We start from the raw sequence: 16,927 nt of genomic DNA on the forward strand, positions 1-16,927 counted from the left end.
GAACGCAGATGTGCATCGAAAATGTGCATCTTCGACGTTCATTTACAACAGTTCGCTTTTTTTTTAAACAGCAAAGTCTCTTCTGCAAAGTATAACTAATAACAAATATTTTACAACTTTACAATAAAGCCAAACAAAATATTTTTATTAGAAAAAGCTGTACTACCGTCTGTTATTTATCTGTAACCAAAGGTCAAGTTTAGAATACAAGAGAACTTTCAACGATACTCCAACTCGTCACATTCAGATTGGTAATCTGATGCTGTAACACCTGCACACATCGATCGCCTTTGTATTTAAGAACAATTGCTAGAGCTATCCTATTCTCTGTTTCGTCCACATATCTGACGATCTATCACGATGAACTAGAATGTCGTGAAAATTGTTTATATACGAAATAACTACAGTCAAACATGGATAACTCGAACTTCAAGGGACCGAGCAAAAGTGTTCGAATTATCAGAGCGTTCAAGTTATCAGAGCACTGTCACAAGTCCATATATTTACTTATTTATTAGTAGATACATGTACATATACAAACTATAATATAAATTAAAAGCACAAATGGCTTGTTTCAAATTAAATGCTTCTAATGTAAAGTTTCAAACGTTTTCATGAAAAAGATTTTTCATCACTTGAGATTGGTTTGTTGTTTGAGGTGATGTTATTGCCAGGACGTTTTTCAGATTGACATTGGCAAAACTTGATCGTTGTTGAAATGCTCAAAAGAAAAGACATTTTTTTCTTTTGGGGTTTTACCCACGATCAATTTTGCCATTTTTTCTTGAAGTTTATGCAGATTACCTTACTTTACCTGGGATTCGTTAAGAGCAACACTCCGAGGCAGTTTAATTAGAAGTTTTACGAGGTTCTACGGTACATTCTATAACACTCACGCTTTTTTAATAGATACTTATTGAATGTACACAAGTATTCTGTGTTTAGGTCAAACGATGAATAGTTTTTTGTAGCTCAGACAACGTATACGTTTAATTACACCAATTTTAAGACGTTTTAAACATTCAACATTCCGACGTTGATTCAACACGGAATCAACGTCGGAAAACTATTCATCACGGGCTAGCCGGGTCACGCACTCAAGGATTTTCGCCACGCACATACAAAACAACATGCGATTTTTGTTTTGTATGTGCGTGGCGAAAAATCCTTGCGCGCGGGACCCGGCTAGCCCGTGCTATTCATCGTATCGCAGTATAAATCAATTTTCACCAAACTTTTAGAAAAGTCGTTGACAAAAATATTTTGCCGATGGTGGTAATAACGATGCTTATGAATTACGAAAAGATGAAGTTTACCTCTATTGCTTTGAATAAAGTGATTTTCTAAAGCGATAACAACCGTTTCGGTAGCCGTTGGGCAAAAAAACAGTTCGAATTAACAGTGTTGAGTTCGAGTTATCTATAGCAATTTATCATTACGTGGGAACGGACCAAAGGAAATGTTCGAATTAACCATGTGTTCGAGCTATCCGTGGACGAGTTATCCATGTTTGACTGTATATATATCTATCAATGTTTAATAGTATATCACGCTATGCGCGCGTCGTTTTTTCTTTCGCAAGTGCGGTGAATTAGATCAACATTCAAATCGCATTTGATAACTCGCCCGACTTGACACTTCCCATTATATGGAGTTTTTTTTACATAGTACGAAGCAACAACTTCACATTAATTCTTTGTGTTTTCTGAAGTTTACATTAAAGAAGGTATATGCTATAGGAGCGTCTACTGTATTTGTAAAAAATTTTAGTGTAGGTACTGAATTACCATAATATTCTGCTTTCTGTTTTTTTATAGCATGATAACGGATTAATTTGCATTCAGTTAATTTATATAAGAGATTGACATACGAGCTCAGTCCCAGAAGCGCAGTCAGGTATAACTGACTACCGTACTTTTCAGACTATTAGCCGCTACTTTTTTTTGATTTGAGCCATGCGGCTTATATAAAGGTGCGGCTAATCTGGCTTTTTCTTTCACCGCTAGGGCGCACTAAAGGGAATCTCCAATTAGTGCTCTTTTAGCGGCGAAAGAAAATACGAAACAATGCCTCATGATACTGTTCCGTTAGGCACTAAGTTAAAAAGTGTCGGATAATATGAAACTGTGCCATTTGGCACTGTTCCGTTTTAAACAGCAAAGTTGCTGCCGCGTTAAAAAGCACGGTCCTGAGTTCTGCGGCCTATATGAAGGTGCGGCTTATGTATTGTTTTATTATCGTTTTTGGAAAATAAAGCAGATGCGGCTTATATAGGGGTGCGGTTTATAGTCCGAAAAGTACGATATATCCTGTTTATAGTAGCTCCATCATCAATACCTTCAATGCCTCATCAGCACATGTTTGTCTTAACTCATCCACTCTCTCAAAATCTTTATCTTCTCACTTTTATTTCGATCCTTCTTAACCTCTCTCAATCGCTTTTCCCTCGCCATTGTATGTCCGTTTATCTGATCAGGAGAAGACAAGAAACACCAATATCAAGGACACCATGAGGGACCATTGCATTGTTCAGCTTGTTGACAGCTGGTATGATCTGATGGTGAGTACCTGGCTTCAAATGACTGTTTCTACGTTCGTCAATGACAGCAGAATACTGCTTTTCTTTACTATACTCTCTCAAATCTTCTGGTCTTTTCTATGCTGTCATCAGTTGAGAGACCTTTAAGGAAGATCTAACAGTAATAAATTATTTATTTTGTAAGAAACACGAGACAGACCGCTTTATGTGAACTTATGTTACATTACCTGGTGGGTTGACAGCTGCATAGAGATCAGTTGAACAGTCAAATAGATTAGCAGTTACAGATGGTGTGTGAAATAAACTTGACCCCTTTGTTGGAAAACTGAAATTCTCTTTTACAACATAGTTACTTATTGTGATTTTGGTCAATAACCATAAATTATATATTAACTTAAGCCTCATTTTGTTCTCATTTCAAATATGTAAGCCAGATAACTATAAAATTGTGTCTTTGAATGATTATTTAGGCTAAATTCTGAACATTTCATTGAATTAATGGTTGAAGATAACAATCTGTACAGATATGATCACACCACATACATTTAATACTTTATTCTAAGTCTTACACATGTATATGATTTGAAATAAGTAAATAGAGCAACAGATAGGTAGGACTGTTGTTGCATTTGAAAAAAACATCATTTATCTCACTGATGTGCTTTGCCTTTATATTCTCGGTATTTTTGCAGATACAATATGAAAGCACCTATCCAGCACTTGTATGCTTGTGTCTTGACATCATTGGATTATATGTGGCTTGGATAGATATTAATCTAATAGCCAATGATAAAATAGTGTCAGTCCTCATCAGATACCTCCAGCTGCCTTTACTTAGAGAGAGTGCATGCGAATGCGTCACAGAAATTGTTGGAAAGGGTATGGAACATGAGGCTAAGGTAAGAACTAAGTTTAAGCTGCTATTTTTTGTCCTTCATTTAAATTCTATCGGCAGACTAGCATTAGGTTGATGGAGGGGCGATAAATAGTTACATTGTCATCTTGTGCATTGTTACTTAATGATCTTATTGGCCATATTATTTGATATAATATTGATGCGTCCTCAATATTTATAAAAGTTCTTATTTGCTTATTTTGAGGCTCTTGCTCTTGGTTAAGTTTTTTATTTGGTATTTTACAGATAAATCTAATAGAATCTTTCACTTCGGTGCTCGAAAATGCAGGAGTTATGCACCCTGATGACGAAGAGGAAGGGGATTTTGTGCTGAAACTTGCAGAGCTGGTAGGGCAACTCATTAAATTTCAAGAGCCAACTGGCTATACATTTAGTAGCAGTGTTCGTAACCAATTCAATGAAGTTGTATTTCAACAGAATTGTCGTTATAAATGGAGATCTGATTCGACAACTTAGTAGTGAGGCAGCATTTGGAAAAGTGTATTTTTCTTTTGCGCTGAGAAAACCTGTTTTTTGAAGTGTTGTTCGAGGGCTCTTTATTTACCACTACCTCGCTCAACTACCTTGCTATTGGTTAGGTGAATGTGATGGGAGAGAACTTGGTAGAAGCTTGGCAGAAAGCAGTTAAAGGTGCGCGAGGTCAACTGGCTAGTGCAGCACTCTCCGCTATAGAAGGAAAGGTGCCTATCATATGTCGACTTCTCAGCGATACAGATGACGATGTGTCAGCTACAATTTTTCCCTTTACCAAAAGCTACATCGGCATTCTCAAGGAGCTGCGACCTCTTACTGAGATTCAGAAAAAGAATCTGCAGGTAAGCCAGCAACTGGTTCGCTTCGCAATCATTCCTGTTCTGATGGTACTAAATGATTCCAAGTATTCTAAGAATCTAGGATGCTGATCCCCATAATATCCATATATTCTACCAATCAACACAGTAGAATAGTAATATTTAGAAATTTTTATATGAAGTTTAAAGATTGCTAGTTCCAGCTACTCTATGAAATAGCTTTATTTAGCTTTACTCTATTTAGCATGCTATTTGTCAAATGAACTGGTCAATATAGACTGGTTCATGTTCATTGTTTGTTGAATGCAGTATTGATAGTAAACTGACCAGACCTAATGTGAACATTAGTTTGCTTTGTTTCTGATGTAAAGGAACCCATGCTTTCTGATGTAAAGGAGTGTTTGACTTGGTTGTTTCGTTGGACCAATGTGGGCCTTAACCGTGTCAAACTGCGCCTCTGTGGATGCATTGCATTACATGAAGCGCTTTATCAATTTAAACATTCTGAGCATTTTAAAAGGTTTCTACATGAGTTCTCATATAACTTGTAGTCTATTCTAACACATTTGGGTGTGCAAACAGTTTAGATGCAGAGTGTTAGATGTAAAAGAATGATATATTGTTATGCGCACGGGCGTCGAAAGTTTGCCTGAAATAAATTTTCAAGTTGAATCTAATAGCTGGTTTTATCCGATAATACTGTCTATGCAGTCGTATGGTTTTTTTGTAAAAGCTGCACCCAGCATCTTGGCAGTTTTATTTATTTCCAGTCATGAACTTGATCTTCCCGACTTGACCTAGCCTTGACCTTTAATCAGTGGTAAGACTGAACAGTCATAATAAAAGCCTGTGTGTCTATATGTTAACGTAGTTTCCTGCTGATATAGTCTGCTACTTAGTTGCATGGTGTTCCATAGAAACCAGGCTTTATTTTTTTGAACTATGGTATAATTTTTGCTGTTTAACAAGCATGCTTAATGTTTTTGCATTATTAAATTTGGCAGTTTTTCAGTCGCAGCTCTCAAAAGTTATCTTTTCTTGTAGAATGTTATAGTGATCGTCCTTAAAAAATTTGAGTTTGATGATGACTATGACTTTGAGGACGAAGGCGAAGATGAGGCGATGTTTCAGGAATACCGCAATAAACTTAAGATGCTGCTCAACGCTATAGCTAAGATGGTAAGAGGCGCTCTTGCACGAGGTGAATTTGAGGATCGACCTAATAGTATTTAGTAGGGAAACTTCAGCGCTGTACTTCACTGCTTCAATCAATGGCCATCACATGTCATCACTGTTCATGAATTTAGTACCAAACGGCAGTCTATCAAATGTCAGTTTTATTGTTTTTCGCCGATAGAAGAATCTTTGAGGATATGTAGCACCATAGTCTGGATGCTGACCATAAAAGATGGCCTGTTAGCATTGCTAAAGTTTCTGCATGTCAATCTACACCAGACTACCACATCGTTTTCTACATCAGAGCACAACCGTTTTCATATGTCTGTCTATATGTCCTACTAAGTTTATTTATGAATTTACTTTCTCAAGTCATGGCACTAGTCTGTTGGCTGTACACTTTGCAGGACCCACTCCTCATCCTACACATGATACACCAGATGCTCAAGTCTACCCTTACAAACTGGCGTCAGGTCGATTTCAGGCAGGTAGAAGTTGCACTCCTGCTAGTCTACATGATTGGAGAATCCTTGCCTGTAAGTAACCTGTTCTCGAGGTCTTTTTTGTCTGGTTTCATGCAAGCAGTATTTATATGCATCTGTGCTGGGCTTTAACCAAAGTTATAGTGACCCTCACTCAACATTCAAACTGGTCGTAGATAGAATGAATATGTTTGTGGGTAAATAGAGTTTTTCATGCGTGATCAATTATTATAGAGCATAGTATGACCACGGTTATGCCTATTACAAAAAATAGTAACTGCGCATCGATAAGTACTCACTGATGCCCAGATGCTAAATGCAATGCAGTTGCAGTAATTTTTTGGTTGGATATATATAGTTGCATTACCGGTGCAGTAGCAGTAGTCAGCAAGTCACAGCCATGCATTGTGCGGTATAATTGTATTGCGTACTTTTATTGTCACGCTGTACGCAGTATACATGCAGTACAATTATTTATTAATGTGCATTAGGCAGTATTGATGCAGTGGCAGTTTTTCCTACTGCACAGTTCCAAATGCTAGATGCAGTAGGGACTTTTGCTGTGTATACATATACGGCGCATTTTTGTGAAAATTCTTGACAGAATCAAGTGTTGAACACCGCAACACTATTGCTGTATTGCATGATGTGAAGGCTGTACAAACTTGAGTATGAATGGGCAAACAGATTGATCACAAGTAGCGTGTATACGATTTAAATGAAAACCTATTATAGTTTTCCCGCAACCAAACGAGCGGAGCGAAGTTTGTGAGTTTTTATGATAAATGCATGGGCACACAACTTACGAAAATTATTCATCAACAACCTCGGAAACCCTTGTATCAAAATCTCATCAACAAATTTAACCATTTTTTGTAGAGTTAAAGTATAATAACGATACAAAACACATATAAACCTATTTAAATATGTCACCAAGTCTTTGAAAGGTTACCGCGATATCTTAAAACTAACTCATCTGATCGGATTATACATAAATAAACAGATTAATTCGGCCAAAAATCTTTATTAAAACTGGCCAAGCCTTACTTTTACCAAAATTAAGACCGGAAAACGAAACGCCGAGCGACAGAGAATAGAACCATCAACTCGTGCGCATTTCATGAAAAAATAACGTGCACATTTCACCAGTCTATAGCGTTGTCGAATTGCCGAAGGTTTCTGTAATTAACGCAGAAGTACAGAAATCGTTTCTTTTTTGCCGATTTCAAAGTAACTGACATTTTGGAAACTTTTGAATACTTTGGTATTCTAACTGATGTCTAAAGCAGTGAAAGTAAAGGAAATGACGATATTTTTTCTAACGATTCTTATGAGATTATTGCAATATTTAGTTATAAGTTTGGATGACTATTGAAGTCTTATAGTCACACTAACAACATCGACGATGAGCTGAGCAGTATGTTACTGTTATTATTTTTTCTAAATAGTTTTGTTAAATAGATTTTTTAAAAATCTGCGTAAATATCACAACTTCTTGATATTGTTAGCTATGAAGTTTTGAAATGTAAACAAAATTGTGCATTGGTTTTCTATTATTACTATATTAATAGTATTGGTTATTCTAATAATATCAGTGCATTTTACTTCTAATATTGCACTTCTTCTATTGCAGGGGGAGAGATATAAACATATAATCTTTTCCTTTCATTATTGCTGTTTGTTGTATATAATAACGCTTACACCCAGTACATTACAGCTACCATTGCAGTTATCCTATTGCACTGCAGTGCCATTTGACTGCTAATATTGCATTTCTCAACCATCAGTACCCTTTCTTTTTTCCAATATCACTGGTTGTTGGCTGTATGATTGGGGAATTTCTAGTAATATATAATGTTGATAGGAATGCAATGCAGAGACCCATTTTTCATCAATCAGAATGGTGATAATACCTGACTCCGGTGATAATACCTGACTTGTGATGCATTAGGATGCGCTGCTGTCCTAATGCATCACAACCCCGAGTGTGACATCCTACTAACCTCCTCCTTAGTACCCTTCTCCTTGATAGTTGGTAGACATAGCAGTGTTGCAGGATGGATGCCACGGCTATACCATAACTTAGCACCAGTTAGGGTATAAATACAGTTTAGAAATAGAAGCTTTGACCTCTTGTCAATTTACACACTTTTTCACACCAGCAGTGAAAATTATTAATTTTGTACCATGGCAGCATTAATATTAGTTTACCACTGTTTCTGCTAATTAAAACCTGTTTCAATTCCGCTATGTAATTGGTGTATTTCCAGAATTTTTAGCGATAGCTGAGTTTTGTTATATGGTACCTAGTTCTTTTGTCAGCTGTATTTAATATAGCATGTAGCAGTTTGTATGATGAAATAGTGTATAAGGGCATGTGATCAAATTTATTTATTTAAATAACCATCAAAAATTGCTTACACCTAATGTACAACTATCATAGTATCCTGAATTGATGGTGATGCATGTTCATTTATTTTTCACATGTTCTCAAGGCTCAACAAAATCAACATTTCAAGCGTGACACAGAAGAGTCGAGACAAAAAGCTGAAGCTCTAGAAGAAATGCTGAAGCTGGTGAGTCATCGGGGTACTTTGAAGGTTGCTCGTGTCAGTGATGTGGTCAATCATGATGCCATTTTACAATCAAATACTTTAACAGCAGGCTTCAGTCCCAGCGTGCAGTTCACTTTTAACATTTCTCAGATGTTTATTACATCTTTATAGGTCATCATCTCAGGTGTCTCACACCATACTCACCAAGCAGTGCTTCTCCAGTATTTTGAGACTGTCGTTAGATATGAGAAGTTCTACCAGCTACAGCCAGATTGCATTCCTGAAGTTCTAGTAAGCTGAATTTAACATAATTCGATATTATAAATTAATTTGATATTATATATTATAATCCTACAGGATGAATTTATTCGCGGAGTTAAATTTCGCGAAAATTGCTTTTGTCATGCTATTCGCGAATTAATTTATTCGCGGCTGAACACTGTCACTCTCTATGAAGAGTTAACCCTACGCACGCGCAAACCGCGTGTTTCGGTTTCTATTTAGCGTACAACTATGAGTCGATCATGCTAAGCTTCAAATTTTTTGCTGCGTTCTGAGGTTTTCATGAATATTCATCGATTTGCAGGCCTTTGATGAACCAAGAACTTTGGTAAGTAATGAGTTCTTTCAAAACCATTAACTAAATTAGTTGAATTTTACTTTGGTTCTTCGGTAAAACGCAATATTTATTTTTTCCTTCCCTACCGCTTCGTTATTTGTTTTAGTGTGAGAGATTTTTCATCATAAACAGAGGCACAATGACTGCAAGGGTGGTAGATGTCATTCCTAGAAGATCACCAATCATTCAGGGAGATCTTGAAATTGAGGTAGAAGTTACCGCAGCTGCTAACGAGGAGAATATATCTGTTTTAAAAAAGGAACAAAAGCGCCTTTACGAGCACAAATTTTTTGCCAATCGGCAGAACTTTGCAATAGTAAGCCACGAGGAGAGTTCTGATGATAACTCCCTTACCAGCCATGTAGTAGCGAGAGAATCGTCTTCAACATTTACCAAGACAGTGACAGCAGTATAGAGCTGCTATTACCAAAATAACTAGTCAGAGAGCACTATTACACGCTAGTATTTACTTACCAAGAGTATCAGTTTAATTTTATTGTCAGACAACCGCTATATTGGCGAAACTGTTTTTATGTACTCCATTCATCGTTTGTAAAATTTTATTTGCATTTAAAATATTTTATTTGTACACTCAAGTTTGTAATAAATTATAATATATCTATACATGAAATAAAATATATAATATAATCAAGTTTGCCACAGCGGTATCAATAAGAAATTGTTGAAGAAGGGGGTCTAGGTTGATTAGTTGCTTTTCTGCCAATATTCCTGCCACGGTGAATATCACTACTTTTCTTTAGTTTTCGTAATCAGAATACCGGTAGGTGCTTTCATTCTCAATCTGCAGTAAACACAAAAAAGAAAAAATATTAATAAGTGTAAAGGAAGTACAAAAACAATAACTGAAGTATTTAATGAACGCAATCAGTTTTTACACAAAAGAATTAACTAACGCAGTTAATTATGGAAAAGCGTATCTGCACTGCAAATCAAATACATACCATAATGTCTAGGTCAGAATCATTATCGTCCTCAACTTCGGTATTAGAGGTTGATGGAGTTGATTTCAGTGTAAAATGACTGTAGGAGAGATTTTTGCAATGACGATACCATGCCTAGTAACTTATGAAAACCTTGAATAATTTTGTAAAGTTTGATGCATTGGCAATGGGCTTAACTCGAAGCCCCGGCGATGATTTTAAAAAAGTTTTGGAACTTGGTTACGTTTAGTACATCTGCCTAGCGGCTATTTTTGCGATGACGCCATTCTGCATATCTTGTGACACCTTGAATAATTTTGTAAAGAAATGTGATGTATTAGCAATGGGGTTAACTCAAAGCCCCAGCGACTATTTTAAAAATGTTTTGAAACTCAGCTACATTTAGTATTTATGCCTAGCGACTAGTTTTTAAATTTGAGGCAGTAGTTGTTCTCCCTTGTGATTAAAAGTAGAACTATTTTTTCGCGTAATTTAATAATTCGCGGAATTGACTGTTCGCGAAATCGCGAATTTTTATATCCATCGAATATTTTCATCCTGTAGGGTATTATAATCCTACAGGCCTGTGCTTAAATTCCTACAGGCCTGTGGACTATTTGAAAGTCTTGCATATTCTTTCTTCGCTTTGAATTATGGTTGTAGAGAGTTATCATTCTTCAGCTATTCACATAGCTCTTGTTAGTTTACTTGGGTATTTTTGCCAGTCACTCGGTCCTTTGGTCATTTGATTGTATTTGGGAGTATTCAAGGAATTCAAACCACTTGCTGAATAATGGGACGATTTTCCAATCTTTCTATGTCAGGCATTGTGAAGCATGACAAAAAAATGTCAAGGTCATATGCTAGATGTCGATAAACAATTCTGATACGTTATTATATGATATTCAGGAAAAGCCATGTGATTACATAGTAGACAATGGTTCAACCGACTGCTTGGCAACTAAACTCGCTGGCTCTCAAGTAAAGATGGTGTTTGCTGGGTTTTCACGTATGTAATCTTCAACAAAATGATGTTTTTCACCGCAAACCGAAAAGACAAATTAAAAATTGAACAAACAAATAAAAAAATATCAAATGAGTTGAACGTAAACATCCTGACCCTCCCCTACCTCGCTTTTTGTCAACAATTAAAAAGGTGTTTGGGTCACATTATTTATGTTTGTATTGGATGTAACCTTCTTGTTTTTCCAGACAAAAATAGCTTATATTCCTTACTAAAGTCATTGAGATATTGCTTTATATCTTCTATTATCCAATCACAGATGAGATTAAAACTGTTGAATGTTTAAGGGGTTTTGGTTGGTATTAAAAAGGCTGTTAGGTAAGCCTCAGTATTGGTTATGCCGAAAAATCTAATACGCGCTCGATGATCTGGTGTGTATCAACCTGTGCATTAGGAACAAAACATTTCAACTTTAGGCTTCAAAGTCTTATACACTGTATACTGTATACATATCCCTTTAGATATAACTTTAATTCTAGTGCTACCATTTCATTACGAATTTTTGAGTATCATTCTAGTTCCTTTGGGTTTGTAGAGTGCTTTTCTCGATTCCAGAGGCTTGCGGAATGCGAATTCTCGAGTGAGAAGTAGAGTGGCATATCTTTTTGCTAAATTTATAAAGGCAGTACGGTGAGTTGCAGTCGCACTGAATATTGACAGTCACAAGTAGCTATTATGACCCTGGCTATTAACAATGTGTCAGCTCTAAAGTTTTAGATTCATTTACAAAGGGAATTTAGATACTTGACCTCTATACCCCCAATGACATCTGCAAAAACTAGAGTTAAGGCATCTCTAGTTTCTGCAGATGTCAGTTTTCTTCCAGAAGTCTAACCGTTCCGTGTCTATACTTTGATCACTCTTAGCTTAAAGGTTGACTTGCAACAAAATTCACATTACAGTTATTTGGTATCAAAAGATTCGCCATGTCTTACTCTGTTGTGTAGTAGGTGCCAAATATGTGGAAATGTGATTACAAGCTCTTAAAAGCTCAAAAACGAAAAGCCGCCATAGATTGGAATCTCTTGATTTCGATGACGTATCCGCGGATTTTGGTTATTGTCTTGTCACGTGATGTTCTTGCGTGAATTGAAAGGCCAATAAAAAGCTCAATATAAAACTTATCGTAGCGATAGTTTATGAGAAACACTTCGGGTTTTACCTAAGACTCCGTATCAAATATAGATGCTCGCTACTTTACAGTTTCAGCTTGGCCATTCCGTCCAACGATTCAACGTACGTGTACATGTCTGAGTTGCCACCATAAAAAAATGTCAAATTCTGAATAGTTAAGACCCTGGCGTTTCAAGCCTGACGCTCTATCTGAAGAAGATCCTCAACAGAATCAAACCTCCGAGCAAGTAAGCACCGCCACTAGCCAGCTCCTATGTGCCAAGCTAGCTAGTAGTAATAGTTTTAGCTAGAGAGTGATAGAACGAATATTATTATATATATATATATGATTTTAGTGATGATAATTATCGCTTCATATTGTGAAAAAATAATTACAGATTTTTCTCGAATGACAACATTAACAATTTTAATATTTAAATCTAGTGCTGCACTGATATACTGTTGGATAACATCGAACTGATGTATTAGCTATGGTTGCATAGACATATCTGCTCATTTCTTTAGGATCTAATACCACCGGCTACAGAGTGGTGTGTCTGCAAGCGCTGTCAAGACATGCCATCTCTTCCTGAATGTTTGTGCTGCCATGATGCTGAGTTTGTGCATCGTCTCCATGACCGCGGGGAGCATGAATGCATGTGTATGCATCCTGGTGTGGACGAACTTGTAGCGCCTGCACCCCTTGAGTTGGGGTGGAATAATTACCTGCGATATCATAGTGAGTTGGATTTTCATTTAATGCCAACAACACCAAAGCTATGCTAATGTGTCAAGCATTATCTACAATTCTTGTGTTACACATTTAATGCATCGGTTGAACACACATATTCTGAACTCGTGGAACACAAGGAGAACTGTTATATTTGGCTTGTACACTTACTACAGTAGAGAGTGTATTAGTTTTATGATTTTATTATATAAAGATCGAGATTATTTTGATGATCAGCAATTATTGTTTTTCAATAATTGTTTTGGTAGATAATCTATTCCCATTTGGAGAGCCATCGCCAAATGCTCGGAAAAGGTTGTGTGCATACCGCAATCTAGTGCTGGGACGATATTACGATATTTCGGTATATCGTCGATATCACTTTCTGATACCGATCGTACCGAGTGCTTTCTGCCCATATCGAAATATCGGATACCGTCGATATTGTACGATATCGACGATAATATAGATCCATCGGTTTTTTGACGTCATCGCATTGTTTGCAAACGCGCTCGTCCACGAAAAAGCCGCCATCTTTGTAGAAAACTATTGTCATTCTCTTGTTATTAGTCATTGTAGTCATTAGTCATTATCGTCATTGTATGTTAGTTAGTAATGTTTAATTTTGCTGATAACAAAAAGCCTCTATTTTCAGGCATATTATCAAATAAAATGAAACCTGTGAAAGTATCCTGAATGCAAGATAGTAGTGAACAATTCATGTTTAGTTTGAGATTATTGGTGTAAAAATTAAAAGAAAATTTACATGAGATGATGACTTCAAATAAGTAATGCAGGATAACTTTTACAAAAATAAATTGATTGATACTATATACAAGAGTTCAAGTTTGACGAATAGGTCTTCTATGAGTATTGATTGTGGCAAGATTAATTGTTATTAATAATTTGATGACTATAATATGGTCTGTACCATCTGATTGTGTAAGTATCGTTGATGTTTACATGATTAATAGTATTTTTGATGTTGTTTTGATACTACAATAAAAAATTTGCAAACAAAAGCATAGCAAACATAATTAATTGCAGAAGCTTCGTGTTTTTAACGATAGAAGTTCTCCATAAAGATGGCGGACAACGATAGACAGACGTCACGAAAAACGAAGGATATTCTACTCTACCTATTTGATACCCGATTCTTCAGAAAATTATACCGGTATATAGATTCATTAAAGAGTTGTTCTTCCATGGCAGTTTTCCTGGCAGGTAAGACAACTCCGAATAACATAACCGATATTTCGATATATCGGTTGACTACGCCATCATATCGTACCGAAACGAATTTTTGATATCGTCCCAGCACTACCGCAATCTTGTGTTTTGGCTAATGCCGCAAATCTTGTTTGCAAGTCTGCAAACTCTTCTTCATCATCCGTTGGTGGGAAAAGAGCCCGAATCTTAGACACCAAGCAGGCAGGTAGAGGCCGTCGCTCACCGCGATGAATTTGCGGCATAAACCAAAACACAAGCTTGCAGTATGCACACAACCTTTGTAACAACATCCGTTGTAATGGACCTCACTCTCAGGCCGTGGGAAATTAGATCGGACTGGCATCGCTTGAAGCCTTCCAGCTCCATGGCGTTAGAGCTGGTGGTCTCTGTTGACTGCAAAGTAAAGAAAGTTACGACCAACAATCACTTTCACATTATTTGAATGAATTATTTAGCTAGATCAGCAACTTCATGTTTATGTATTAATAGCTACTAAAAAATTTCGGTTTTTGTCAGGCTGTGAAGTAAAAACTGTCAAAGTTTTACCTTGACTAGATGGCTGCTGACTATTAAACCGCAGCTCTGATCCATCATAGTGTAGGCCCTGTATAGTGCGCAATGCCCCGTACTATCGCATCTACCGTCACCTGCCAAATCAAGCTCCCAATCGATTGCTGCCATCAATCCCTCGTTATGCAGGGTGTACTGCTCAGCAATACACTGTAAAATATTGTACAACTTCATTATTCTCCTATATTAATTTGTATCATTATCATTAGTCTAGGAATGTGGAATCCTCTTCCCCCTTTTTGTGCTATATTATGATGATGAATCAGAATTTCAAATTATAATATATTTCGCTTGAAGGATGACATATTTTCATTTCAAGAAAAAAATTGTTTCTAAATGTCGTTATTCAATTAGTGTGCCAAGCTTTTACTCACATTTTCCAAGTTTATTGGTAAATATTAACACTCACACCATGTAAATATTCTCTTTGTTGGTAGAGGCAAACGCTGTGGCTTGGTATCGCGATGTTCAGGAGCGACAGAAAACGGAGGTTCTGCGTAAGGCATCCGCCAGAAAAGAGTGATGCAGCTGCCAGCAGGGGGCTGATTACGTGAGCTCTGTTCACCCTGGCAGTTGTTTCCCAAGTGTACGATTGGTGACAGGAGGCACATGTAACCTTGAACTCTACCCATCCGCCTTCTCGCACCATCGTGAATGAGCAGGGGAGGGCGCAGGCGTGACAGTGAAATAGTCGCTGGAGTGCTGTCACACTTACTATTATTTTCTCCTCTTTGAAGGAGGATTCGGGTCTGAAATCACAACACAATAGTTGACTTGCAATAAGATTTTTACTACATCATTTCCTGTTATTATATCATATTTGCTTGATCAGAAAAAGAATAAATATATAGCCATGCAATCATGATACAGATTTTACAAAACCTTATCAGAATCCATCATATTGTAAACATAGAATGTGAGTAATAACTCTATGGATATTTTTTATATTTTGTTAAGTTTGGTTAAGTTCAGCTCTATCTTACATGTAATTGGAGAGCGTTTGACGCTGGCCAACATAGCGCTCAAACTCTTCCCAGTCTTCAGTGGTTGGCACAAACTCTTCATCTAATACTAATAATAATCATCTAATAATATTAATATGCTATTAACGATGATACCAGAAAATGACAATAACTATTTTATATAACATATCTATAAGTGAGTGGGGTTAAGAAATTTGGCGAAATTAATCGTGAAACTTATAACATTATTTTATCAATTACATATTAATATATTACGTCTTACAGATAGATATGCAGTATGAATTAGTTTTGTTATTATAATAAGAATAATACACGTAATTAAAAAGATAAAATACTAATAATATCATATTACAATTAAATGACATTAATATTGTTATATTAAATATAGATTAATACAGTAGTATTAGGAGAATACTAGAAAATAACCCGAGTTACAACTACCAATACAACAAGTAGTTCATAAAATAAATTACTCACGTGATTTGGTGACATGTGGAGTATGCAAACAGGTTAGAAAACATGTCGTCTTTGAAAAGGCGAAAACAAAGGTAAGAGTAAGCAGGCGAATAAATAAAGTTTGTCACATCCAGCTTCACCCAGTTGCTCCACGCCCGGTGAAGGTCTGGTCTTTTCTCTACTCTTGGCCAAAAAAAGGTGCTTCTCAGCTTGGCAGCTGCACAAACACTATATGGCGCGTTAGACATGACGAATTGAAATTAACAAGTTTAATATGAGAAAGCGTGTTTGCTATTTGCGATAAATCAAACTTGAACTGAAACTAACATTATCTGATCATGTGACTTACAATTCCCGCCATATGGCGCGAACAATTTCTACAGCATTTTTCGACCATCATAGCGGACCAAAAGGCTCATCATTTTTATCAGAGGATGATATGCAATCGTTCAAACTAAGTTTAAAAAATTAAACATTTTTATGCTATGTTTTGAGATATCAGTGCTCAAATTTGCAGCATTACGATGCCGATAAAATAGACGCGTAAGAACAATAGACATGGTTTTTATTGCAAGCGTGAAGTATATTTGTGAAAATAGTTCGACGAATAAGGATGCATGAAAGTGTAAACATAAACCATCTCCCACACATACGTCACATTTTAGCCGTTTTGGAAAACGAATCCAAACTAGGGCGGTCTCGTGTCGCTGCGATTTTCTGTTCGTTTTTGAGCTTTTAATCACATTCCCACATATTTGGCACCTACTACACAACAGAGTAAGACATGGCGAATCTTTTGATA

At 36.5% G+C, this 16,927-nt stretch overlaps 1 protein-coding gene across 1 annotated transcript in view; it reads left to right on the top strand.

Moving 5' to 3' along the window:
- The window catches only part of LOC137389869 (exportin-T-like), a 35,561-nt gene that overhangs the window by 4,204 nt on the left and 14,430 nt on the right, over positions 1-16,927 (top strand). Inside the window, exons 5-13 of the mRNA XM_068076017.1 lie at positions 2,477-2,560; positions 3,232-3,438; positions 3,681-3,782; positions 4,034-4,270; positions 5,291-5,425; positions 5,830-5,958; positions 8,400-8,480; positions 8,631-8,750; positions 11,579-11,673. Of these exons, the coding sequence (XP_067932118.1) occupies positions 2,477-2,560; positions 3,232-3,438; positions 3,681-3,782; positions 4,034-4,270; positions 5,291-5,425; positions 5,830-5,958; positions 8,400-8,480; positions 8,631-8,750; positions 11,579-11,673 (1,190 nt within the window). The remainder of the gene's footprint in view (positions 1-2,476; positions 2,561-3,231; positions 3,439-3,680; positions 3,783-4,033; positions 4,271-5,290; positions 5,426-5,829; positions 5,959-8,399; positions 8,481-8,630; positions 8,751-11,578; positions 11,674-16,927) is intronic.

The sequence above is a fragment of the Watersipora subatra genome, chromosome 3 (genome assembly GCF_963576615.1).
Source record: "Watersipora subatra chromosome 3, tzWatSuba1.1, whole genome shotgun sequence".
Classification (NCBI taxonomy): Eukaryota; Metazoa; Bryozoa; class Gymnolaemata; order Cheilostomatida; family Watersiporidae; genus Watersipora; species Watersipora subatra.